The sequence below is a fragment of the Strigops habroptila genome, chromosome 10 (assembly GCF_004027225.2).
Source record: "Strigops habroptila isolate Jane chromosome 10, bStrHab1.2.pri, whole genome shotgun sequence".
Lineage (NCBI taxonomy): Eukaryota > Metazoa > Chordata > Aves > Psittaciformes > Psittacidae > Strigops > Strigops habroptila.
In genome coordinates this window covers 5,187,067-5,209,637 of record NC_046359.1, presented here as the reverse complement: position 1 = coordinate 5,209,637, position 22,571 = coordinate 5,187,067, and the positions used below count along the sequence as shown (strand labels likewise).

Below are 22,571 nucleotides of genomic sequence, written 5' to 3'. Positions count from 1 at the left end.
GGAGCATCACACTGACCTATTTCAGATGTTTTGTTTCGCAAATGTGCTTTTGGAACTGCCCCTGCTATAATCCTGCAGTGCTATGGAAAGACTGCGTGTTCAGGCTAGGATCCTCTGCAAAAGTGGGCAGCAAGCAACTCATTACAGAAAAAACCTGACTTCTAATTATGGATTAAACTCTGGTAAGTATTCCTTGTTACTCTGAAATAATTTGTACCCTTAAATGCACGTTAAGTTGGTCTGAAGGGCAAAACAATTAATATAAAAAGCGATTGCACTGAAATGTATATCTTGATCACCATTAAAATACACTGACAAAACAAATTGTAGTGACCTCTCCTAATACACAGAGAGGTAATATCCACAGGTAACTGCTATCAGAGCAATTGCTATTCTCTGCTTATCTGTCTAAAGCATGTTGGTAGCAAAAATAGGTGCACTGAGCATATTCCCAGATCTGTGGATAGACACATCAGCGTTTAGGTCCCCCTGAGCCTTCTCTTCTCCAGACCAAACAACCCCAGCTCCCTCAGCCTCACCAGACTTTTGCTCCAGGCTCTTCACCAGCTTTGCTGCCCTTCTCTGGGCCCACCGCAGCACCTCAGTGTCTTTCCTGTAACGAGTGGCCCAGAACCGAAACCCCACGTTACTGAGAGCACTGTGCATGAACTGCAGGAGCCTGCCAAGCCAATCTGTTACTGTGCTACCTTTGTCTTGCTCTTCATCTAGCTGACGATGCCCAGGCTTTCTGGTAAGGTGCAAACTTCCTTTTTCATTTCACTCCAGCTGTGGTGTTTGCAGGTACCCGAGAGGCCACAGGCCTCACTCAGGCGGGTGGTCTGTCACCATCTGTCACCATCTCCCCTCCTGGAAAGAAGGGTCCCTGGGAAGACTATGGCAACTGTACCGCGGTGATAGCTGGGCTCCCGTGCTACACTTGCTGCCTGCTGCTCTGGCTCCAGCGCTGCTTGGACATGTTTATCCTTGGTTGTGTCATATTCAAAACCCACAAAGGTTGATTCCCTTGCAGCAGCACAGCAACACAGCCAGCGTGCTGTTGGGTAAAGCGACCGCAGAGCTGAGCAGCTTCTTGCACCATGGCTGTACTGGCTGGATTGTGCCCCGTGTGGTATCTTGCTGTGGTCCTGCCCAGAAGAACACAACCAAACTTTTCGTTCTCCTGCTGGCTGTGAGCTGGAGTAATGGGTTTTGGTAATAGGAGCACTATAGGCACAGTGAGAAAAGACTGTTTTTCTTGCTGCTGTCGTAAGATGATGGAGAATTAGATATTTAATTAAAACCCCAAACAAATTTCAATGATGGGAAACAATACCCCAACCAGATGGGTAGTGCGTGTTTCCTAGAAGGCTGTATTTAAAATGTAGTCTTCTGGGTCTCATGCTATTTGCTATGCCTGCTGTAGGCTGGGGTGGAAGAAAGGCCATGCTCCCCAAGTTAGAAATGGGCTGCATCAGCAGAAGGGCTCCTGGACCCAATGTAACGCTGAAGTACAACCAGGCTTTGCCTGTCGTGGCAGGAGGGCTCTGAGCGAGGAGCACTGGCAAACTGGATTCCCTGAGCGGCTGGCACAGCCAGCTCTGCCATTGCTGTCACTCAGCCCAAGCACTGCTTAAGACACAGGTCATGGAAGTAGATGCCCTGTTCTTCTCAGTCTTCCTAAAACAAAACCTCTCAACAACTCCCCCCCATCATACATGCTGCAGCTTCTTTTAAGGCTGTTTCACAGAAAGGAGAGATGTACGTCTGTCTGCTCTCACGCTATGGTCTCGTAGCACAAAATTTAGCTGGTAGCTGAAAATAAAGGCAATGAAAGAAATATAAGAATAAAATAGGTTTATTAGAGCTATTTTACATGAAGTAATCAAGACCGAGCAACTTGAAGAACTATTTGTACACCATGGCAATATTCTCGCTGACTTGAAGTTACTGAAGTATGAAAGACGACATACAAAAAGATGCATGCCTCATTTGACTCCGGTTTTATTGGGACCCATGATGAATGTGGCATCCTTGGACAGTCAAACAAGATAGACAGCACGGTGTGTATATATAAATGTATATATAACATGTACTGTACACATTTTACTGTTAACACATCTGAAGTTCACTCACACATATCAATTACTTGCTCCTAATTCTATGAGAATTTTGCTGGGGTGAGGGCAGGTCGCCAAAGCTTCCAAGCTTTGCAGGGAGCTATGGAATAACCAGGAGGAATCCTATACTCCGGTGTCGCAGGTAAAAGCCGCTGCGTGCTGCTCTCTCACGCCATGAAGGATGCCGAGCAAGGGGTGGAAGAGGCTGAGCAAGGCCTGAGCTCCGGGGAGAGGCATAGCTCTGGGATCACACATGACTGCTGTCGGGTACAGGTAAGTCCAAACTCATCTGCCAATGAGTTGTATTCTTTCACTTTAGCATTTAGTAAGCATGGCTCTGTCAGCTGCACAGGGGTTTAAAGTACTGATGAAAAAAAAGATGCTTTGTTCCTTAAATCCCAAATTTCGTTACAAAAGCTGGTGCTTCAACATAGCGATTGCTTTTAATTAACAAACCAAGATGAATTCTTAATGACAATACTCCCGGTGCATCAGGTGGAAGGTACACAACTCAGTCTCTGCTGGACAGTGAATAACACATTGGTCTGGAGGGTGCTGGTCCCCAGCGCGGAGCACAGCGGTGGCAGCACTGGCAGAGGAGGGTGGCACAGGCTTCCCTCCGTGCCTTGGCCAGCGTGGCCGGGGCTGCTGGGTACGGGCTGTGCTGGTGCCCTGGCCCTGGGGCCTGCACTGCCGCAGCCAGGACCCTGGCAAGGCAAGGGCACCCCGCACCCCCTCTGGGGTGTCCCCAGCTTGCAGTGTCTTCTGCTCAAGAGCCAACCGGGGCTACTCTCGGGAGCCCCGGACGCACAGGCACCTACCCAGTTCTTTATTTATCACCGAAGGGGAAGAACACATTCCTCATCTCACAGGCTGCTTCTACACTTGAAACTTAACTACAGGTTTTGGTCCTTTTTTATAGAGGCAGAGGTTCATGGACAGAGGAGAAAGGGGAGAAAACAACTGACCTAAATCCGGTGTTTAGAGATACATCCCGTTGATGAGGTAATCGGACTCTTCAGATGTAATGGGCCGAGCTTTTTTCAGCTTCTGTCTCACTAAACGCAGCCTACAAGCAACCATAAGCAGCAGTAAAGCGGTGATGGCCAAGCCTAAGGCTAAGGGTAACACAGCACCTAGAAGGAGGTTAAGAGAAATTACACTTTATTTAATACAGTGAGAAACTGGTAGAGAAATCATTACTTTTTTTCTTTAAAAATACAGCCAGTATATCACTTAGGTGCTAATATTTGGAGCAGCTCTTGCTGTGAAACTAAACTGTCTGAGCCTCTGTGTTAGGAACAGTTCAGAATATGAAGGTACATTATTCAGTTCTTGACTATAGTATCTGGATCTCCAGCGCTTGACTGAAAACCTAACATAATTCAATATGAATTCACATGGTTGTTCTTACCTGTTTCTGGGACTGGACGACTACCTCCAAGCTGGTCTCTCTTTGGCAACATTATGCCATTCCCATTTTTATCATCTGTTCTTCTCCCTGAGGAACTGTTATCTGCATAAAGTCAAGCAGGATAAATGAATACTGCAGCTCAGTGACTCAGGAAGTCTTATCCACAGGACACTAGAATTAAATAACGTGAAAGTGCTTACATTTTGGGGAAAACCCCCCCACCATAGTTTAAGACCTTCTGACTCTGATTGTATAACTTGAATTTTTGAAATAATGTGAAACTGAAGCTAAAACGTAAATTCAGTTTTGCACGGCAAACCACAATGCATCTCAGCCAAACCCAAGTGGGATCATTTTCCACTGAAATAAAGATGGCTCTACATTCTCTTTTACAAACTTCCATAATGGGAGATGATAGACAAATCTGAGCTAAAACATCACTGAAGCAGTCATATATAGTTGAAAATGAGGCCATTTTGAGTTATGTGAACTCCACCCTCGGAATTTGTAAAGCAGGAAATGCATAGGTTGGCTACACGAATCGCCTTAATTTTGCCTGTTACCTGACGCATATGGATGCAGAACTTAAGTATTTGCAAGACATCGGAACACATGGAGTGAACACTTCAAAGAGGATGGCTTGGAATCTCTTCAGCTTTGTGTAGCACAAAGATATTACACAGCATTGTAACTACACGGGAAGAGACAACTCATACTCGGCTGCCAAGAAACGTTCATGTTGGGAGCGCAGGCGGCTGCAGTTTTGCTTCAGAAAAGCAAAGAGTAACTCAGCTGAGGCTCCCTCCTCCTGCCCTCCCACCAAGTCCTATGCCAATGGCTACGGGGTTGCTTTGTGCAAGACTGACAGCTTAATCCACCAACACCTTCACAGAAATCAGAACGACACCTATGTTTTTAAATGGAATGACTACCTTTGGTTTTTGTTAATAACACAAACATTGAAGGGCACTTTGCGCTGTGATGCATTTGCTGGCAGCCCTCGCAACTGTGACGGTGCCAGTGGAAACACACTATGCTACAAGATCTGTAAATATGAATGTGAAACGTAGTTGGGTTTACATCGAGTGGTGGGTGGTAAAGAAGTGTTCAAGTAAATTAGCTTGGAATGTGCACCACGGTTATCTCCCACCCACCACCACCAGCTCCAAAGGGCTGCAGGATGTGTCCCTATCAAATGGCAGCAGCAAATATATGTGACTATTAATTAAAGCTTAAATTGTTTCATTGATATTGGCATGAGGTTAATGGTAATGTCCCTACTCTAAGGCACAGCACAGCCTCCCAGGCGCTGGCTGCACTGCCCTGCCATTATGGCTAGGGGAGCATTAACACTAACTTCACATGTCAGGAACCGCCTTTGAATCAAATCCCCTCATTCAGGTTCTTTAAGTTGTTCTGGCATGTAAAGGGGACTTAAGGAAACGCAAAGTGTAAATCGTACTGGCTTTAAGGTACCTCTGTGGTATCAGCGCTATGCAAAATAACCTGAAAGGAATTGAGACCAAAATCAATCAGCTGTTTTCTGCTTGTGTCTTCCCTAAATAAAGTTAAATGAATATTTGTCTTTATTATGAAAATACCCGAAAGACATTGGCTCTTCTTAGAGCTGCTCCAGCCTGTAGGCCAAAGCTAGATCTGAATGCCTGTTTTATAAACTTGGTTCCCTGCTATTTGGGTAAAGGGAATATTTAAGTCAACTGCTTGTAAAAAGACATTTGGCAGATACGTCTGAATGTGGAGAGAAGTTTAGTGGGAAAATTTTGGAAGGGTCTAAGAATAACAGAATCCTTTCAATGAAGCTTGAAGGGTTTTGTTACGACTTGTGGCTGTTCTTACAGGACTGGAGGGGCTATCAGAGTCAATACTGCTCAACATCTTACCTGTTCCCAAGTACAAAACAAAGAGAGATTTCCCCAAACGGGTTTAGGAGCCTGACATTAAACATGTTATGTGGGTTTCATTTTATTTTCACTTTCTCTTCATTTTCTAGTCCATGCCCAGGAAACTGCAATGTTGTTTTTTTCCAGCTACCCTAAACCAGAGACCTAGGTTATTGCTACTGCTGTTGATGCCTCTGCAGCAAAGCCATGACGGTGGCTTGGGCGCTCAGCCAAGCGTTGTAATCCCAGCCCCGAGCAGCTCTGCACATCAGCTGGGATGGGCAGGCAGGGAAAGGCACAGACCCTGTGCCAGGGGAATGCAAAGCTGTTACAGGGATTTATACGCTTGAGTTGGCTCTGCTGGGGAGTGCAAATCTCACTTGTGAACAGAACCTGTCTGCATTGCCCATGTTTGCTACTCTGGCTGTTGCTGCTAAAAGCCAGCCCATTGCTCAGTGTGCTATGCTGCAACTCTGTGTTTGTTATATTCATTTACAAGTGCAGCAGTGCTGCAATATGCAGTGGGGCTTGAGAGCTTCCCTGGAGAAGGATATCAGGGCACTTTGGGTGCTTGCAAGGTCAACTCTAGGCCAACAAGCAAGATTATCATCTTGGTCCAACAAAGACCTTTACAGTGTGACTTGGAGGCATATGTTCTGCCTTGGCACCAGCAGCAGGTCCAGCACTGTCTCAGGAGATAGTCCATCCCAGAACAGGGTTTTTGCCAGTGGAATTGCTGAACTTCTGAGGCTGTTGAGTGCTGCTTGCTTCTCCTCAAAAATGAGTCTAGCAATTGCTGCCCTCCTGAACACTTTTCCAGGCAGGCTTCATGGAGCTGCTCCAGTGTTTCCATGTCTCTTCATTTTTGTAGCACCTAATCATGAGATTTGGTCTGTAACCTCCTTGAGATGGCGGTGATGGAGAGAAATCTCATTAATGGATCTGGGTGGATTTTTAGGAAAAGGCTAAATGCCTGTCTCCTCAACTCCATAAAGGCTGTGATGCTTGCCAGTGGAGCAGGACTTGAACCTCCCTGGACCTCTGGGAATCATTCACATACAGCATGTGACTCCCATGGAGCTTAAGTGTCTGCACGAGAAGACATCAATGCAGAGCAGATTTTGGCAGTTGGGCTTTGGGCCCTGCTACCTCGCACCCCTTCATGTCTCACCACATGCACCTTCTTTGGAACTGATCTGTAGGTGATCTAAAAACTTGCTGAGCTGTTTGCTGCTTTTTTGGTTAAAAGTATTGGGCTCTTGGGTCCTTCTATTCTACAAGGAAATCCTTAAGCATCATTTAACTGAAACTAAATCCCAGCTGAGCCTTGTCAAAAGAGCAACGTTAAACCCACAAGTATTAAAATCAGACATGGTCAGCTGGAAATCCTGCCTGTTTAAAATGAAAAAAGGTTACAACAGCAGCTGGCAGTTCACTGGTCACTGAAGCCCCCTTACATTCTTTTTGTTTTATAACAATTGTTTTCTTTCATTATCTACTGCTGAGCACACGGCTACCTTGAGAGCAAAAATGGTGCAAGGAAGTCACCGCAACGGGTAAACACAGAAAAGGACTGTGCAAAAGTGCCACGCTTTTACATGCACTTCCAGTTACAACCTCTGATTATAGGTTGCCAAAGTTGGTGACCTCAGTTCTGGTTTTACTTCTGGATTCACAAGCCCAGTTGGTTTTGAGGCCTACTTAGCAGCTGACTTTCCATTGGAGCCTGCAATGCCCTTTGGCAATGCTGTGTTTAGTTTGGGTGGCCCTGTATCAGGTGTCACTTGGGACTACACAAGCAAGAAGGGTTGGGAGCAGACTTCAGAATTTAAGTCATTCCAATAAGGAGCACAGAGGTCATCTACACTGCCAGAAAAGGGGGAAACATCTGGGAGAGGATTTTAGTATTAGCTCCTACACATTCACTGAGGCAGTCAAATTCTTTAAGAATGGTGTTTTCACTCCCTTTGCAGTCTCCACAGATGAGGTACAAGCATCTGAAGAAGCATCGCATTGCCAACCAGGGCAGTGCTCTTTACAAGAGTCAGCAGCAGAGGGCACTGAGCACTGCTCTGCTGTAACAAGAAAATAAAGCTGTTTATAAACAGCTGTGTCTTGGAGAGCAAGAATCAGTCTAAACCATGAAGAAATAAAAGCGAGAGGTCTCATACTCGTTTTATGCTCTTTGCACACAGTTTTATTCAACTGCCATTTCAGCTCATTTTAATTCACCAGCAGAAACCTTAAAAGACACACCAATTTCACTGGAGTTTCTGGAGCTTTAGCAAGGCAAGAGTTGGTGGCTGCCTGTAACATCACTACACACTGACTCACAACAGAATACGGAGGAGAATCACACTACAGAGAATACTGGGGACTTGGAGTTGCTTTTTACCAAAGACTTCTCTATAGTGATGAAAGATTTCTTCTGCCCTGGAGACACACTTCAGGAAAAAGTGCCCATAATAGTCAAGGTATGACTTCAGAAGAAGAAAAGAAAAAAGAGAAGTCTTCAGTTAGCACCAGGAGAAAAGCCATTACTCTCATCCTACAGATTTAAAGAGCCTTACACATCAGCTTACACAGCTGATCCTGTGGCAGAATTTGTGTCTAGCTCACTGCACGTTTTGTTCCTTAAGACTATTCTTTTTCTAGCATTCCTACATTTTAACTTTCTTTTTGCACGGGGTAAGAACCATGACAATTATAAAGCAAAACCTACTTGTTTTATAAGCTGTATTTTTGACATTTGCAAATTTTTACTCTTAGCCAGGCACCAAAAGACAATTAAAATAAATTCAAGGTGCGAGACTTTTTCTTTCTTTAAAGAGAATGATTTATTGAAACTGATTCATTTCAACTCTTACCTGGCACAAATCCACTGATTTGTTTCTTTGGTCCCTGAGAAAGCGATTGGTTTGTCATGCCTGCATCCACTGAGAGAAGAGGTTGATTTCTGGCAGTGGCTTTCAGGGTGTTTTCTGCAGAGTTTTCATCTGCGTTTTCAGGCAGTCCTACAGTCCTTTGCTGGGTAGTGCCAATAGCTGCATGTGTCACCGTCTTCCGACCTGGGCTGACTACGTGAACAGAAACAAAAACCATATTTTTTGTACAGAATTGAAGGGAATGGGAGTGTTCTGATGGAGACTTTCTGACACGGGCCTTGAGGCAGGAGAAACAACCTCCTCAGGTTCAGACACACGATGAAGTGCGAGTTCTAGATACGCAGCTGTCAGCTGTTATGCAAAAGTATACCCATGAACTCTACAGTGAAATCTGGCCACTGAAATAACAATGGAATAGTGGCTGGCCATTGAGGCAATTCACCCCCTGATGATTTTTGTTCACTTAGCTGAGCATAGGCACGTATTGAGAATGGCTTATACACTGGTTCCCCTACATGCTCACATTTCCAGTGTTTCAGATTTTTGCAAGGTATGTAATTGAGCCACCTTTTCAGATCAAGACCGGGGTCCTTGTTTCTAGAATCATTATGCAAGTAAAGAACTGATTTTTAAATGTTGAGAACTCTTAACACAAAATCTGCCATTTGGGGACCTTTAACAGTTTTTTTGAAGAAAAGGGAGTTAATTTTGGAGCATCTGCTGTACGCGCACATTAAACCACCCCATGTGCTACTTCCAACGTAAGGTGCAAGCTGCATGCTCACAGGGAAACAGGCCACAGAAGGGGCATCACTGCCCTCTGGTCATTCAGGCTGTGGCTACTCTCACAATCTCCTGTGGCCCGGCACACTTACGGTTCTGGCAGAAGGTTTCATCTGAGCCATCAGGGCACTGTCTCACACCATCGCAAGCAAACGTGATGTCAATGCAGCACCCATCATCGCAGATAAACTGGTAGCGAGAGCAAACCCCGACGCAGGCTGTTGAGAAACAATTAGCAAGTTACCAAAAAAGAAATCATAGAATCACAGACTGGTTTGGGTTGGAAAGGACCTTAAGATCAGCCAGTTCCAACCCCCTGCCATGGCCAGGGACACCTTCCACTAGAGCAGGTTGCTCAAGGTGCTGTCCAACCTGGCCTTGAACATTGCCAGGGATGGGCAGTAACCCAAACAGTAAATATTGAGTCAATGAGAAATATCTGCAGCACTAAGGAAAAAGTTGAAGAAAGGCCAGGCTCAGCTATATTGAGCTCTATATATGATGCTATATTGGCAAAGAAGCTAATACAGCTAATAGCTGTTGCTGGCACCCTCATCACTATTCTGGCAATTTCTTTACTACAGGAGTACTCAACGTGGAGGCTGTTGCACCTTACACCTTGTGCAGCACGCCTACAGCACTTTAAACTCTGCTGGACTAAGCTAAAAGGAGATCTTCCCAGGCTTAAAAGACACAGGACAGTCCTGAAAATAAATAAATGAAATCTCTATGGCTGTAACTGCATCTCTCCAACACATAATTCCTACTACATACCCATTCTGTATTTCTGACAATATGTTATTTTACATGCACATATCTGGACTATATGGGATCTTTTATGGCACATTTTCTGCAGCCTAATTAGAATACTAAAAGAATGCTCATCCTTTATTTACATCAGCAATCCATTGGCTTCCATGCAGCACATGCCAGAATAGGACAAAGCACAAGGTCTCACAAGGGATTTTCACCAGAAAAACCTGATTGCTGCCTGCTTTAATATTTACATTCCCCTGGAAATGGAGAGGGTCCCTGGACATTTCATTCTGCATACTCATAGCCTTCCTGAAACCCATTCTGACCTTGTAATCATCAAGTGTTCACATCCGTGCATTTGTCCTTCCAGCAGCGGTGTAGTTCATTGCTTTGTAAAGCACTATCAAATTCAGTGTTTGGTTAATGTTGTAATAGCAAATTGATTTGCATAAGGAAGTCAGAGCTTTTGGTTGTTAGCCTGCTATGCACCAAAAAGCTGTGCAATGCTAAGGGAAGAATGTCAGGAACACAGGCACCTGTTTAAAACTCCTAAATTCATACTTAGAAAATGCATGTCCTGCACTTTGGTGCTAATACTAGCACAATTCTTGCATGCATTAAGGTACCGGACACTGGTTTGATTCTAGCAGTAGCACTTGAATTGCAAACGTACTTGGGGAATTAGAAGAAGAAAAACCACAGCAAATCCTCTATGTGTTCCATGCAAAAGATACCACAGATAACCACAGCAAGCAGCCAATAAATAAACCAGCAAACCTCTCTGGCTGCTTTAGCTGAATTAAACATTAATGAATACAACTCAATCATCCATTACTGGAATACAGGCATTATTAAGCAGACTCATAGCTGGTTTTTTGTAATACAAATTTATTGCCATAGGGACTACCCTCTCACATAGAGATATTGCGCTGGTGCAGAGCAAAGCTCTCACTGGTTCAGCTGAACATAGTGATGATGTTATACAACTTTTACTTTGTGCCAAAGCAGCAGATCCGTATTAGCAACTTGCTAATTACAACATCATTAGAAATTATTACAGAATTGGCAGCCACTGAAATCTTTTACTTTCTACCTTTTATGCTTTTTACATGTTTCTTGAGCTCAGAGTTTAAAACTGATGGGTCAAGTCCAGTTTCAGTTTCGCCAGTAGCATAAGGCTCTGGTAACAACAATTACACAGAAAAGCTTAAATGCATGAAACCAAGAAACCATCCCATCTTTTAGACTACAGATGCAGGTCAATATTATTATTAGTCTGTGCCTCACACATACTATTAACTGATTTTAACTGGGTCTTCCCTATAGCACAAGCCCTGTCATGTTGCACACACCCTCTGACTATATAATGAACTGTTACGATGTGCCTGATACATATGTCAGTATTTCATTTTTCCAACCCTGCATGCTTATTAGCAATACAAGGATGAACATTTAAATGCTTGAAAGTATTACTGCTCTAACAAACAAGCGATGCTTGCTTGCTCCCTTACTCTGAAACAGCAATTCAAAGCTGAAAGAGATGTCATCATGTAATGAATAAGGGCAAAATAAAACACTAGATATGGAGACTAAGATTTCTGCCCCCATCAAGACCCTTGCTCTGAATACCATATCGTGGGTGTCACACAGGCAATGGCTCCAGTCATTTTCTCACCTACTGCAGAATGAACCATGGGCAGAACGGTCACAGAGATGTTGTCAGAGCTCCGCTGACCCGCAGTGTCTGTCACAGTTAGCTGGAAGATATACGCTCCTTCCTGAATGTGAGACAGTTTCAGTGTTCCTGGTTGTGGTACCTGATGAAAAACAGCAAAAAAACCCACATTGCTATAGAGGATCCATCCATAAACTCGTAGGAATAGGGAGCTCACTTCTGTATAATGCTTTTCATGCAGATTCAATACTTGTCTTAGGTCTAGCCAGCCCACTCAAGCATGTGTTTCAACATGTGATGCTTTGATCTTTTTTTTTTGCATCCAGGTGTAAAAATAAACACACCTAACATTTATGTGACATTTTTCATCGTACACTCAGTTCCCTCAGCACTGGACGATAAATGGAAACACAGATTTAACTCAAATTTTCAGTAATTGGAAATGTAATTTGAGAGGGTAGGCAGTCAAATATTATTTTGTCCTCTGTGAAGTTAGTCTGTAGACAATATACACGTATCCACAGAAGTTACTTTTGCTATATCTTGATTTGTGATAAGGTGACTGATAGCATTGCTTTATTAATAAGACTGCCCACCTCTGTCCAGTATGACATCTGATGTAGTCACTTACAACTTTTACAGATTGCTGAACTGAATTTTTCCATGCCCAACACTGGATTTCTATGCTTTGCTCTGAACCAGAAATAAGTTCACCTATAGTGAGTGACCTAAACATTAGGCTTCAGGAAGTCATTTGATACAAATACAGAAACAACTTACATTGGATTAGAGCATAAAGAAATTAATAAGATAACTTTTTCAATGATAATTTAGAACAGGTACCAAACTGGCATTACCAACACAACAGTCATTTAGAAGGAAGTTTGTATAAAATGAGTGTGACGTTTGCAAATGCTGAACTTTTTTTAACCTTGTGACAATTACCGGTCACAAATAACTCCAGCTGGCTGCGAATTCAGTAACACATACATCAGTAACTACAGAAAACGCTCGGGTTTGTTGGACATGTAGTGCATTTTTGCAGAAGCAGCACACAGGGCTATATATCCCTTTAATATTAAAATGAAAATTCAATAAAGAACTTTGGATTGCTTATTTAAAGTTGCTTTTCATGCCTAAAATAGAAGAGTTTTCGGTAAATATGGTATGAGTCCTAAACACAGCTTTATGGCAGGCTGTATTGATAAATGCATTCTTCTCTTCTGCTAAGTGAACTTCCTAGCTGAAATTGCCTTCCCTTTCTGTTTACGTGAATGCACTCAGTTATCTGATCATGCTGTTGATAACCTCCTGATGGAGTACGTGACCCCTTAGAATTTTATTCTTCAGTGTATTACAGAGATAAATATGCTCTAAAAACCACCTGCTGCTCTTCACCAGGACTGCTGCGAGAGCAAATATGGTATTTCAAACTTATGAGCCATGGAGTCCAGCTCTCTTCTCAGTGCAGAGCCAGAGAAATGCCACTGTCTTCCGAATACGCTGCCACTCCTCCTGGCATCCTCTGTGCTTTCCTTTTTATCTCTGCCCTGCCCTGAAGAGTGCCCAGCTGTACCTGCCCTCTTACAAACTCTGACTCAGACTAGACAGTAAATTTCCAGATAATCAGCATTAAGATAAACAACAGCAAATACCCCATAATTGCCCCTAAGTGTCACAGAGCCGCACAGCTACAGCATATGGGTAGCAATCTCAGAAGCAAATTATCTAAGAAGCAATAATCAGTCACAATAGAAAAACAATATTTCCACTGGCTTCCTTCTACAATGTGATAAGGTCTCTTTATAGCAGTCCTTCCCCCTCCCCTACCTTCTATTTATTCTTTGGTACGTAAGTGCAAAGCAACAGCTGCCTTTTATCTTATTTAAACACAATACCATTCTCCCTTGTAGCTATGGATTCATGTATTGTTTGCTCAGAAAAATGACATGAAATCCAGTAACCTCAGGATAGCAACTAAAGCACTAAAGACAGAAACGAAAGGCTGCATGAAAAAGAATCACAATTACTGGTTCAACTCTAAAAATTAAATTATGATGGATAATCATCAGGGTACATATCTGTAGGAGAAATGCCCGCTCGTTTGAACACAAAGGAAAAGATTTATTTAAGCATGAACATGTGTCGAATTTGTTTTCCATTATCAAATATAAAGAGATCACCACGACTAATGCAAGTTTAAATGGATGTAAAACTTGGCTCTATTTTATAGAGTAAAAGTAAAAACATGAACTTGAAATTTTTTAATTAACTCCTAATTTTTGTCTTACTTTAGGTGTATTACTACATCACAGATTAATTTAAAGAGTATTTAATTGCTGTTTAAAGAAAATAATGCTGCAGAGGCTCAGATTAACAAGTCTTGATAATAAAATGTTCATTTTATCCAGATAATATCTTGCAACTATTCTTAAAGCTTTGTTTGCCTTTTCTATGTATTACGCTGTTCACATTCCTTACCAAAGCCTTTCCACCTTTTAGTTTTCAAGCCAAGAAAATAATAAATGAAGATAAAGAAACTCACAGTGGCCTCTGACATGACAGCTTCAAATTGCAATGCAGCCTCAAGCCACTCTGGACTGGCTGACTGCAGTCACCCTTCCGAAGATGTGGATCTTGCAGTAGGAGACAGAACTTTCAGAAGCATGCAGCGCTGGCTTCACTAACACTTCTAAATAGCTCTTCCTATCCACTGGCAGCATCTCAGCAACAGTAAAGTCTATGGTCCACACCTTCTCCTCTTTACATGTCCCTCTCTCTAGGTGGAGTCCCCAGCGTGCCCTGAATACTGTGGGTTGTGAACAGACTGTGAGTAGACTCTATGGGTTTAAGACATTTTCCCTTTCCTTTTCTACTGCTCCTAGAGCGTTCACAAAGAAGGGTAGGATGGAGAATGGTGGTTAATTTTAAGTTGAAACCAAACTGAAGCAGAAATTGTATGGATGTAACAAAATAGTATAACAAGGTTTACATCACACTTTTTTTTGCAGTTTCTCCGTAAACACTGGCAAAAGACTGTTAATGAAAATACCTTATTATTTTTACTAACTGAATTACTGAGATGTCTCTCAACTGGATCACAGAAGCTGAAAACCAAATGCAGTGAGCACAAACAATGGTGAAATCAGAGCCAAATGCAGTAATTAACATCTACTTGTTTGCTGCTGTCTGTCTCATGCCATCCTGCTTAGAGATGAACTGTATAAACCACTAGAAATACGCAATGGAACAAAACCCCTGGGGTGATGGCATAGTCCCCATCACTGGAGGTTTTCAAGATGTGCTTGAACAGAAAAGATAATCCCATCTAGGCTCATTGTCCCACAGAAGGTTGGACCAGACGATCTCTTGAGGTCCCTTCCAACCTTGGTTGCTCTATACTTCGATGCAATAAATGCTCAAGCTGTACATTCACCCTAATTTTGGTGCCTGGTAGCCATACCCATTTCAATATATTAAATATTTTTAGTTCTACATTTAAACCAGTATGAACATAACAATCTGCAAGGAACTGGCCATGGGTGAGATTGCACGTGTACCTTCATTTCAACTGATGAGTCACCTTGCAGCAGCGTCCACTCGTACTGCACAATTCCATGGTCATCCGAACTTTCTCGGCCATCCAGAAGCACCCAGTCGACAGGCGACTGCAGCACAATATCTTGTCCTGCCTTGCACCGTGGAGGCTCGTCATATTCTTCTATAATAATAAAGAGAAGCTCTGCTATTTATCAGGGTAAGCCGAGTGATTATTTATCTAAACCAGAGCTTTTCTTGGTTAACATGCAACTTCCTGAAAGGTAGAACATGTTCATTAGTGCATATTTTGATAACCGAAGTAGTATCTACTTAAATTTTAGTTGTGTTCCATATTCAATAATGTCTTCAGGAAATAGCTCCTACATTAGAGGCACATGGCACAGACAATCTCTCTACGTACACGGGTGTTTCACTAACACAACACACAGCATGGTTAGCATCAGTGTAGTTTTTAATCTGAACTAAGGAAAATGGATTTAAATATGAATTACATACATATTCAGATGGCAGTTACTGCACACCTTTCACAGCACTCTGCGTCACTTAATAGGCTTTTAGCTACTTTTTATAATACATGATTACAGGAGTGAAAGACTTATTTAACAAAAGCTGGCATCCTGGTGAAGCAGTGTACATAATGATTAAAAATCATCAGAAATGACTGCTGATTTTAAGTGCCTAATTTAAGACATTCAAAGCTTGATTTTCAGACTATTTAGGATTTGTAGCACCTTGCTATATTCAAAGTACAATTCTTATTGATTAAAATTGTGAGTACTAAGTACTTTTGCCAATCAGACTACAAGTTTTCAGATTAGACTAACAAACCCCATGATGTATTAAGTGACGTGGCATGTGAGAAGTGGTTTAAGACATTTGCTCTGCAACCATTAGGCAGTGCAGCGAAGAGAGAGAGATAGAACCCATTCTACAAGTCAGCATTTGACAAATTTAGCCACAAGACTCTATCTTTCTGCAGTTCCCCACTCAAGTTTCATTCCTTCTCTGGGCATGGGATGTTCCTGGCACCTTGAAGTGCCAGAGTGCTTTCTGCTCTTCTGCCTCGCAAAGGATATTCTGTAAAGGATATTGATGTTAAGCTCAGAAAAGCATCTACTGAACACGAGGCTGTAACTTCACTCAGTGTGGGCAGAGCTGCACAAGGAAAGAAAAGGTGCTGCCCGTCAGTGCAGGGATTCCCCCTTGCACGTGCTCCTCTCCAGCACCAAGAACTCGCTCAGAGGCACGGGGCAGTGGGACAATTTTTTATCACTGGCTGAACAGCAAACTTGTTTTGCTCAGTAGTAGGAAAGACGTAGAAAATGCCAAGGTAAATGCCTTAAGTTAGGAAAATGTACAAATAACTGAAAACAGGGTCTAATAATAGAAAGTATCAAACAGTTCTTGCTCATCCAACTGGCACAGGAAGCTTTGCCTAATTTGTATGCACTCAGCTCTCAAAACCAACTTTGTTTAAAAAGCAACATTTAGGTGCAAAAAACCCCCAAACTCATTGTTAATAAACACCATCATTATGGTGCCAGGGCTACTGTGATTTGGTACATGAGAGTTACAGTCTTCACCTGATTATTTACTTTATCGATCACTGTCTTATAAAGATACCGACCTGGATCTGAAAGAAGCACAGCCTGTTCTTCCACTTTTACCTTGGAAGGAGTTTCATGTCCCCTGTCTGGTTTAAATGACTTGATCAATGCCCAGCAGGGCCAGAGACAAGCCCACTTGCCCTAGGCCCTAAGCAGTGAGGATATTCTCAGACTAACTTTATATTCCAGCAGTCTGAGTTGCAATGGCAATGCCACTTCATGTTTGGGCAGATCACAGAAGCTTCTGCCAGCTCTTTGCTAAGGATGAGAAAAAACTGGCCTGAGAGAGACATCTGGCATGGGAGGGAACAGCCTATGGAGCTAAAGACACTTTTTCCACAGCAAAGTTTCAAGCAATGGAATACATTACCCTTAGTGAGTGAAACACCTCCAAACCTGGGGAATACATGCTGCTAAGAAGTCAGCATAAAAAAGCAAGGAGGCATACTCAGGAAACACTTACAACCACTGCTCACAGGAATAAAGGACTACCAGCCACAGGTTAGCAGAAAAATCAAGCTCAGAAAACATCTTCTAACTTCTGTTTCTAACTTTTGTTCAGGTTGAATGTAAATAAGCAATATGAAACTGACACACCAGATCAAGACTCAGATGCTGGAGCTGTCCGCTTTCTAGAAAAGAAGCTGCAACTTTATGAACAACACCTTTTTCTTGGTGGGAGGAACACAAAAGGCTTAACTTACTCTGCTTCCTCCATCACGATACAGAGTTTGCCTGCCAGTGATGAAGCTGCCAGCTAGTTGTCTGAATGAAGGCTTTGTTATAAAAGGTTATTTCACTGCTGATTCCTAAATGTCTTTGGTATTAGTTTACCTTGCTGTTGAACCCTCCCACTGCTCACCACCAGTGAGCAGCACAGAAGGCAGACATTTCTGGTGAGGCACTCGAGTCCTTTTTCTTTCTATGTCAAAAATGTAAAAATATGCCTAACAAAGACAAAAGCCACTACCTCTTCCTTCACTATAGGCACACGGGATATCAATGTCAACACAGCACAAACTGCCTGGAAGTGCAAAGCCAAACCAGCACAAACTGGGTGTGAAGTGAAAGACTTGGATTTACACTGAAATGTTCAGTCTCACAAAGTCATCCCACCAGTGATGACTTTGGAAGTACACAGATATACGCTTGATCTGAGAAATACAGATCTGCCATTAATTGCACCCAGAATTAAATAAGCAATTGTTTTTCATTTACAGGAGATCCTTAACATAAATGAAACCACACCACCCTAAAGATCACTGTATACTAATGCTCAGAAGTGTTTCAGAATGATGAGGACACCACGTTTATGGATTGGTTTGGAATTATCAGAAAGAAAACAGCAGAAGGCTCAACACCACAGTACTCTGACAAAAAACCAAACCAAACAAAAAAAGCTCCAGGTAAAATGTGATCCCCTTGTGAAAGAAAATCTTGACACGAAAAGCTCTTTCCTGAATTTCCTAAATTCAAACATGGGGCAACATAAGGGAGAAGAGGTGTGCCTTCATCGTCCTGTGATGATCCACTCTTGTCCAGATTAATGTTTCAATGTAATTCAAGAACGCAGCGGTAACATAACATCAGACAGTAAAATAATTCAATTTTAATTCTGTTCTCCTGGTCTATGTCACAGCTGACAGATGTTTGAATAAAAGTTCATTCTCCTTCGTGGCTTTGCTTTAGCTCCAGTATAATTGCATTAAGAAGTCATAATTCCCTGTTTCCAATACCACCATCACCCACAAGGCAGACTTCTAAATAAACCCAACAGGATACAGACCAATTTGAAGATTAGGAGCTGAAACTGCCTTATGAGCCCAGAGCTGACAGTTACAAAAGCTGCCAAAAAGGCAAGGCATTAAAGAATTCCTGAATTTAAGAACTCAAGAAATTCTAGATTTCTAATAGGTCGAGTAACATTTGAGCAATAGTATTGTGCCATAACCACATTCTACATTAGGGCTAGGTTTTAATGAAATTAAGGTAGTTCAAAATTATGAAGGACATTTAAAGATATTCTCAAAGGTTTTCAAAGAAGCCTAATTCTCTATGACTTTGATTTAAAATCTAGTGTTAAACCTTCTATCTTGCAAGTGCATACAGGGTTATAAAGCACAATTATAAAAGTTGGTGTATAAATAATGCTGTGGAACTAATACTTTCTCTGTTGAAAATGTCAAAATCATATCCTGGGTTTTTCTGATACCTTAAGCTTGCCTCATAGAATCACAGAATCATAGTATAGTTAGGGTCACCTTCACTGCTGTTAAGTTCCTCCCTATAGCTGTCTAGTTCACCTGCCCATGCCCTTCCAAAAAAATATGTGGGCATCGTAACTCCTCTAGAAATTGAGCTCCTGCTCTCTCTTATTTCCAGGAGATTCCCGTTGGCATTCTCATAAAACAGGCAGGGCTGGGTAGACCTCAAACATGAGGTCTCTCCTGCTAAGGGAGCAGCAACAGCAGGTGCCAGTGTCCATTCACACAACCACTACGTTTTCTTCATGCAACGACTAATTTACTTCAGTTGAGGTAGATCGCTGAAGAAGATGATGAACAGGACATTTAGGGAAGTATTGTCAACAGAAGATAATGAAATTAAGACAAACTGAATTAAGGTGCAACTGTTTAACAACAGGAGCTGGGGGACTGAGAGCAAGTTCTTTGGATCAGATGCTAGGAAACAGACTCCATATTTAGAAACCCAGACTTGTCTTCCTCTACAGCTGCCTGCTCTGGGTTACGTTGGTCTTAAATATACTTCAGTGTTGAACGAACTGCTGCTTTTGATGTTGCCCAGACTCCACAGGTGGTTATATAGTCTCCATGCTGCCTCTGGACTACTGGTGAGATATAGAATCATAGGATGGTTTGGGTTGGAAAGGACCTTAAGATCACCCAGTTCCAACCCCCTGCCATGGGCAGGGACACCTCACACTAGACCATGTCGCCCAAGGCTCTGTCCAGCCTGGCCCTGAACACCGCCAGGGATGGAGCATTCACGACTTCCTTGGGCAACCCATTCCAGCGCCTCACCACCCTCACTGTAAAGAACTTCTTCCTTATATCTAACCTAAATCTCCCCCGTTAAAGTATAGATGTATATACTTATATATAAGTTTAAGTATAGATATATCCTTGTTTTCTTCAGTCTAGCTCCCAAATTTTTAAGCAGGAAAAAATCTGAATTCAGTGAATGAGAAGCCGCTCAGCTGACAACATTTGGACAGCACCCCCGAGAAGGCGGCTCTGTGCTTGCTCTCAAGCTACTGCACCAGGCGCTGGCGCAGCCGGCACCAGCGCTTCCCACTTTCCAGGGTGCCCAGCACCCGCAGGTCCCCGCACCCGGCACCACCCCCCCGGGGATGCGGGGCCCGTGAACATGCTGGTCCCACCGGCCGGCTCCCAACCGCAGGCCCGCCGGCACCCCTGCGGTTCTGAGGGCCAGCGGTGGCAGGGCGGGCTTCTCCCCAGCTCGCACCCCCAGCCACGGCTGGAACCCCCCCTCCCGCGGCCGGTTCCCCCTCCTCACCCACGACGCGGGGCTCCAAATGGCGGCGGCGACCGGGCCCGGCCGCCGGCCCTGCCCTCCCCCGGGCAGGCCGCCATTTCCCTCCCGCCGTGAGGCCGCCGCTTCCCGGGCCCGGCGCGGCGCCCCCCCCGCGCGAAGCCATCCCTTACCCGGCGGCGGGGCGAGGCCGGCGGGCCGGCGGCTGTAGGTGCTGTAGCCGCGGTGCGGGGCGAAGCGGCAGACGGGGCGGCCGCGGTACGTGCAGTTGAAGAGGTAGCAGCCCAGCTCCGCCGCCGCCGCCGCCGCCCCCCGCGGCCGGGGGGGCTCCTGCACCACGGCCAGCGTGCAGCGCGGCTCGGCGCAGCAGGCGTCCAGGCACTGCCGCCATCCCGTCGCGCCGGCGGGGGCCCGCAGGAAGGTGGCGCCGGCCGCGATGGAGTCCTTGGTGCGGATGATGGAGTCGGGCCTGGCGGAGAAGCTGCTGCTGCCGCCGCACAGCTCCCCGCCGCCTCCCGCCGTCGCGGCCGGCGGTCCCGGCTCCTCCTGCTGCAGCTGCCGGCGAAACTCCTCCAGCAGCGACTCCACGCCCGAGATCTGCGAGCGCAGGTCGGCCAGCGGCGCCGCGCACCGCCCGCCCGGCAGCACGGCCCGCCCGCCCAGCGCCGCCAGCAGCACCAGCACCAGCGCCGCCATGGCCCCAGGCGGCGGCGGCGGCGGCGCGCAGGCGGGAGCGGGAGCGGCGGGAGCGGCGGGAGCGGCTCCCCCCGCCGGCACCCGGGAGCGCGGCGCGGGGAGGCGCCGGCCCCGCCCGGGTGCGGCGCGGCGGTGCTCAGTACCCGCCGCCCTGAACAGCTCCGCCGGGCGGGACCGCCTTGGCCACGCCCCGAGGCAGGCCCGGCCCCTCCGCCCGCCCTCCCTCAGGCCGCCCCGCCCGGTGTGGAGCCCATCGCCCTGGGCCCGGGTCTGGGCCCGCCCGGGGCGGGTCTGCCCGACGGCTTTGAAAAGTGTTTTCTTCTAAAATAACGCCTTAAACGTTTCTCCCAAACGCGTCAGGGAAACCCGGCTTGCGCGAGCCACCCGGCATCAATATTTGGGAGGGACTCGGTGCATCGGGGGAGCACCTCCGAATACCTGGGGTGGATGGTCGCTGAAACCGCTGGTGCTTGGGTGAGTGTTAAGGAAACAAACAAACAAAGGAACACATTGTGGAGGGCTTCTTCCCAGGGGTGGCATTTCTGCTCAGAAATTAAGAAAAAGCCCCCAGTAGTCAAAACCATAGCGAGCAAAGGTGAGAGTTCTTCAGGTTTAGAAACCCCACACAAGGCAGGATGTTAACCACCCGGGGCCGCTGGGGAAGAACTTTCGAAGTTAAGGCTAAACGAGTTTTGGAGAAATGCTTCCAATTAAAACTCACCAGTTTTCATAGAATCATAGAGTCAGCTGGGTTGGAAATGACCTTTAAGATCATCAAATCCAGCCTTGCCTTGATGGACTTACCAAGGTCACCACTAAACCATGTCACTGAGGGCCTCGTCTACACGGTTTTTGGACACTGCAAGGGATGGTGACTCCACCACTGCCCTGCGCAGCCTGTTCCAATGCCTGAGCACCCTTTTGGGGAAGAAATTTTTCCTGATATTCAGTCTAAACCTCCCCTGGCACAGCTTGAGGCCATTACCTCTTGTCCTGTTGCTTGTTACTTGGGAGGAGAGATCTGCCGCCTCCTTGCTCCATCCTCCTTTCAGGTAGTTGCAGAGCAATAAGATCCCCCCTGAGCCTTCTCTTCTCCAGACCAAACAACCCCAGTTCCCTCAGCCATTCCTCATAAGACTTGTGCTCCAGGCCCTTCACCAGCTTTGTTGCCCTACATCCTTCACAGCTTTGTTTTAATTCAATCATGAAATGAAGTCTGGTTATGTGACACAGGTTAATAACAACACGACCTCCCTGAAAATCAGCAACCGCCACACCAGCTGCCTCATTACTTTTTCGTCGGGTGGATGGAGCCTTAAAAAACGGGGGTGGCACATTGAGAACTATTGGCTAGCATTGAGAAACATAGACATGCCACGAAATTGTATGGAGGTGGCAATGGGCTTTGCACTGTGTACAAAGGAGTGTAGCAAGAGGTGAAGGGGCAGCTCTGTGTTTCTGTATTAGTTTGTTTCTTTCTTGCAAGCATCTTTAAGCATAGACTTATACTGGTTTGCTACTGCTCTGCTCTCTTGTGCCACTGGAATGTAAACCATAAATAAATACTTAGAGAGTTATGGTCTAAGTGTTAGTAAACTAATGTCTAAGCTAAGTAAGCTTAGGTCTAAGCTAAACAAACACTTAGAGAACATGAGATATGTGT

The 22,571-nt window shown here is 44.9% G+C and overlaps 1 protein-coding gene across 2 annotated transcripts; it reads right to left on the bottom strand.

Moving 5' to 3' along the window:
• Positions 1-1,839: 1,839 nt before the first annotated feature.
• On the bottom strand, positions 1,840-21,087 carry LRP11 (LDL receptor related protein 11). Of its 2 annotated transcripts, XM_030500009.1 has the most exons (7): positions 20,386-21,087; positions 15,092-15,252; positions 11,532-11,673; positions 9,193-9,318; positions 8,300-8,509; positions 3,532-3,633; positions 1,840-3,253 (listed from the first exon to the last, which is right to left on the bottom strand). In XM_030500009.1, exons 1-7 carry the CDS (start codon positions 20,906-20,908, stop codon positions 3,099-3,101), a joined length of 1,419 nt encoding a protein of 472 aa, XP_030355869.1. In that variant the 5' UTR covers positions 20,909-21,087; the 3' UTR covers positions 1,840-3,098. The 2 variants fall into 2 exon arrangements, with proteins under 2 accessions (XP_030355869.1, XP_030355871.1); XM_030500011.1 differs by lacking the exons at positions 1,840-3,253; positions 3,532-3,633 and adding an exon at positions 7,604-7,912.
• Between the last annotated feature and the right edge of the window lie 1,484 nt (positions 21,088-22,571).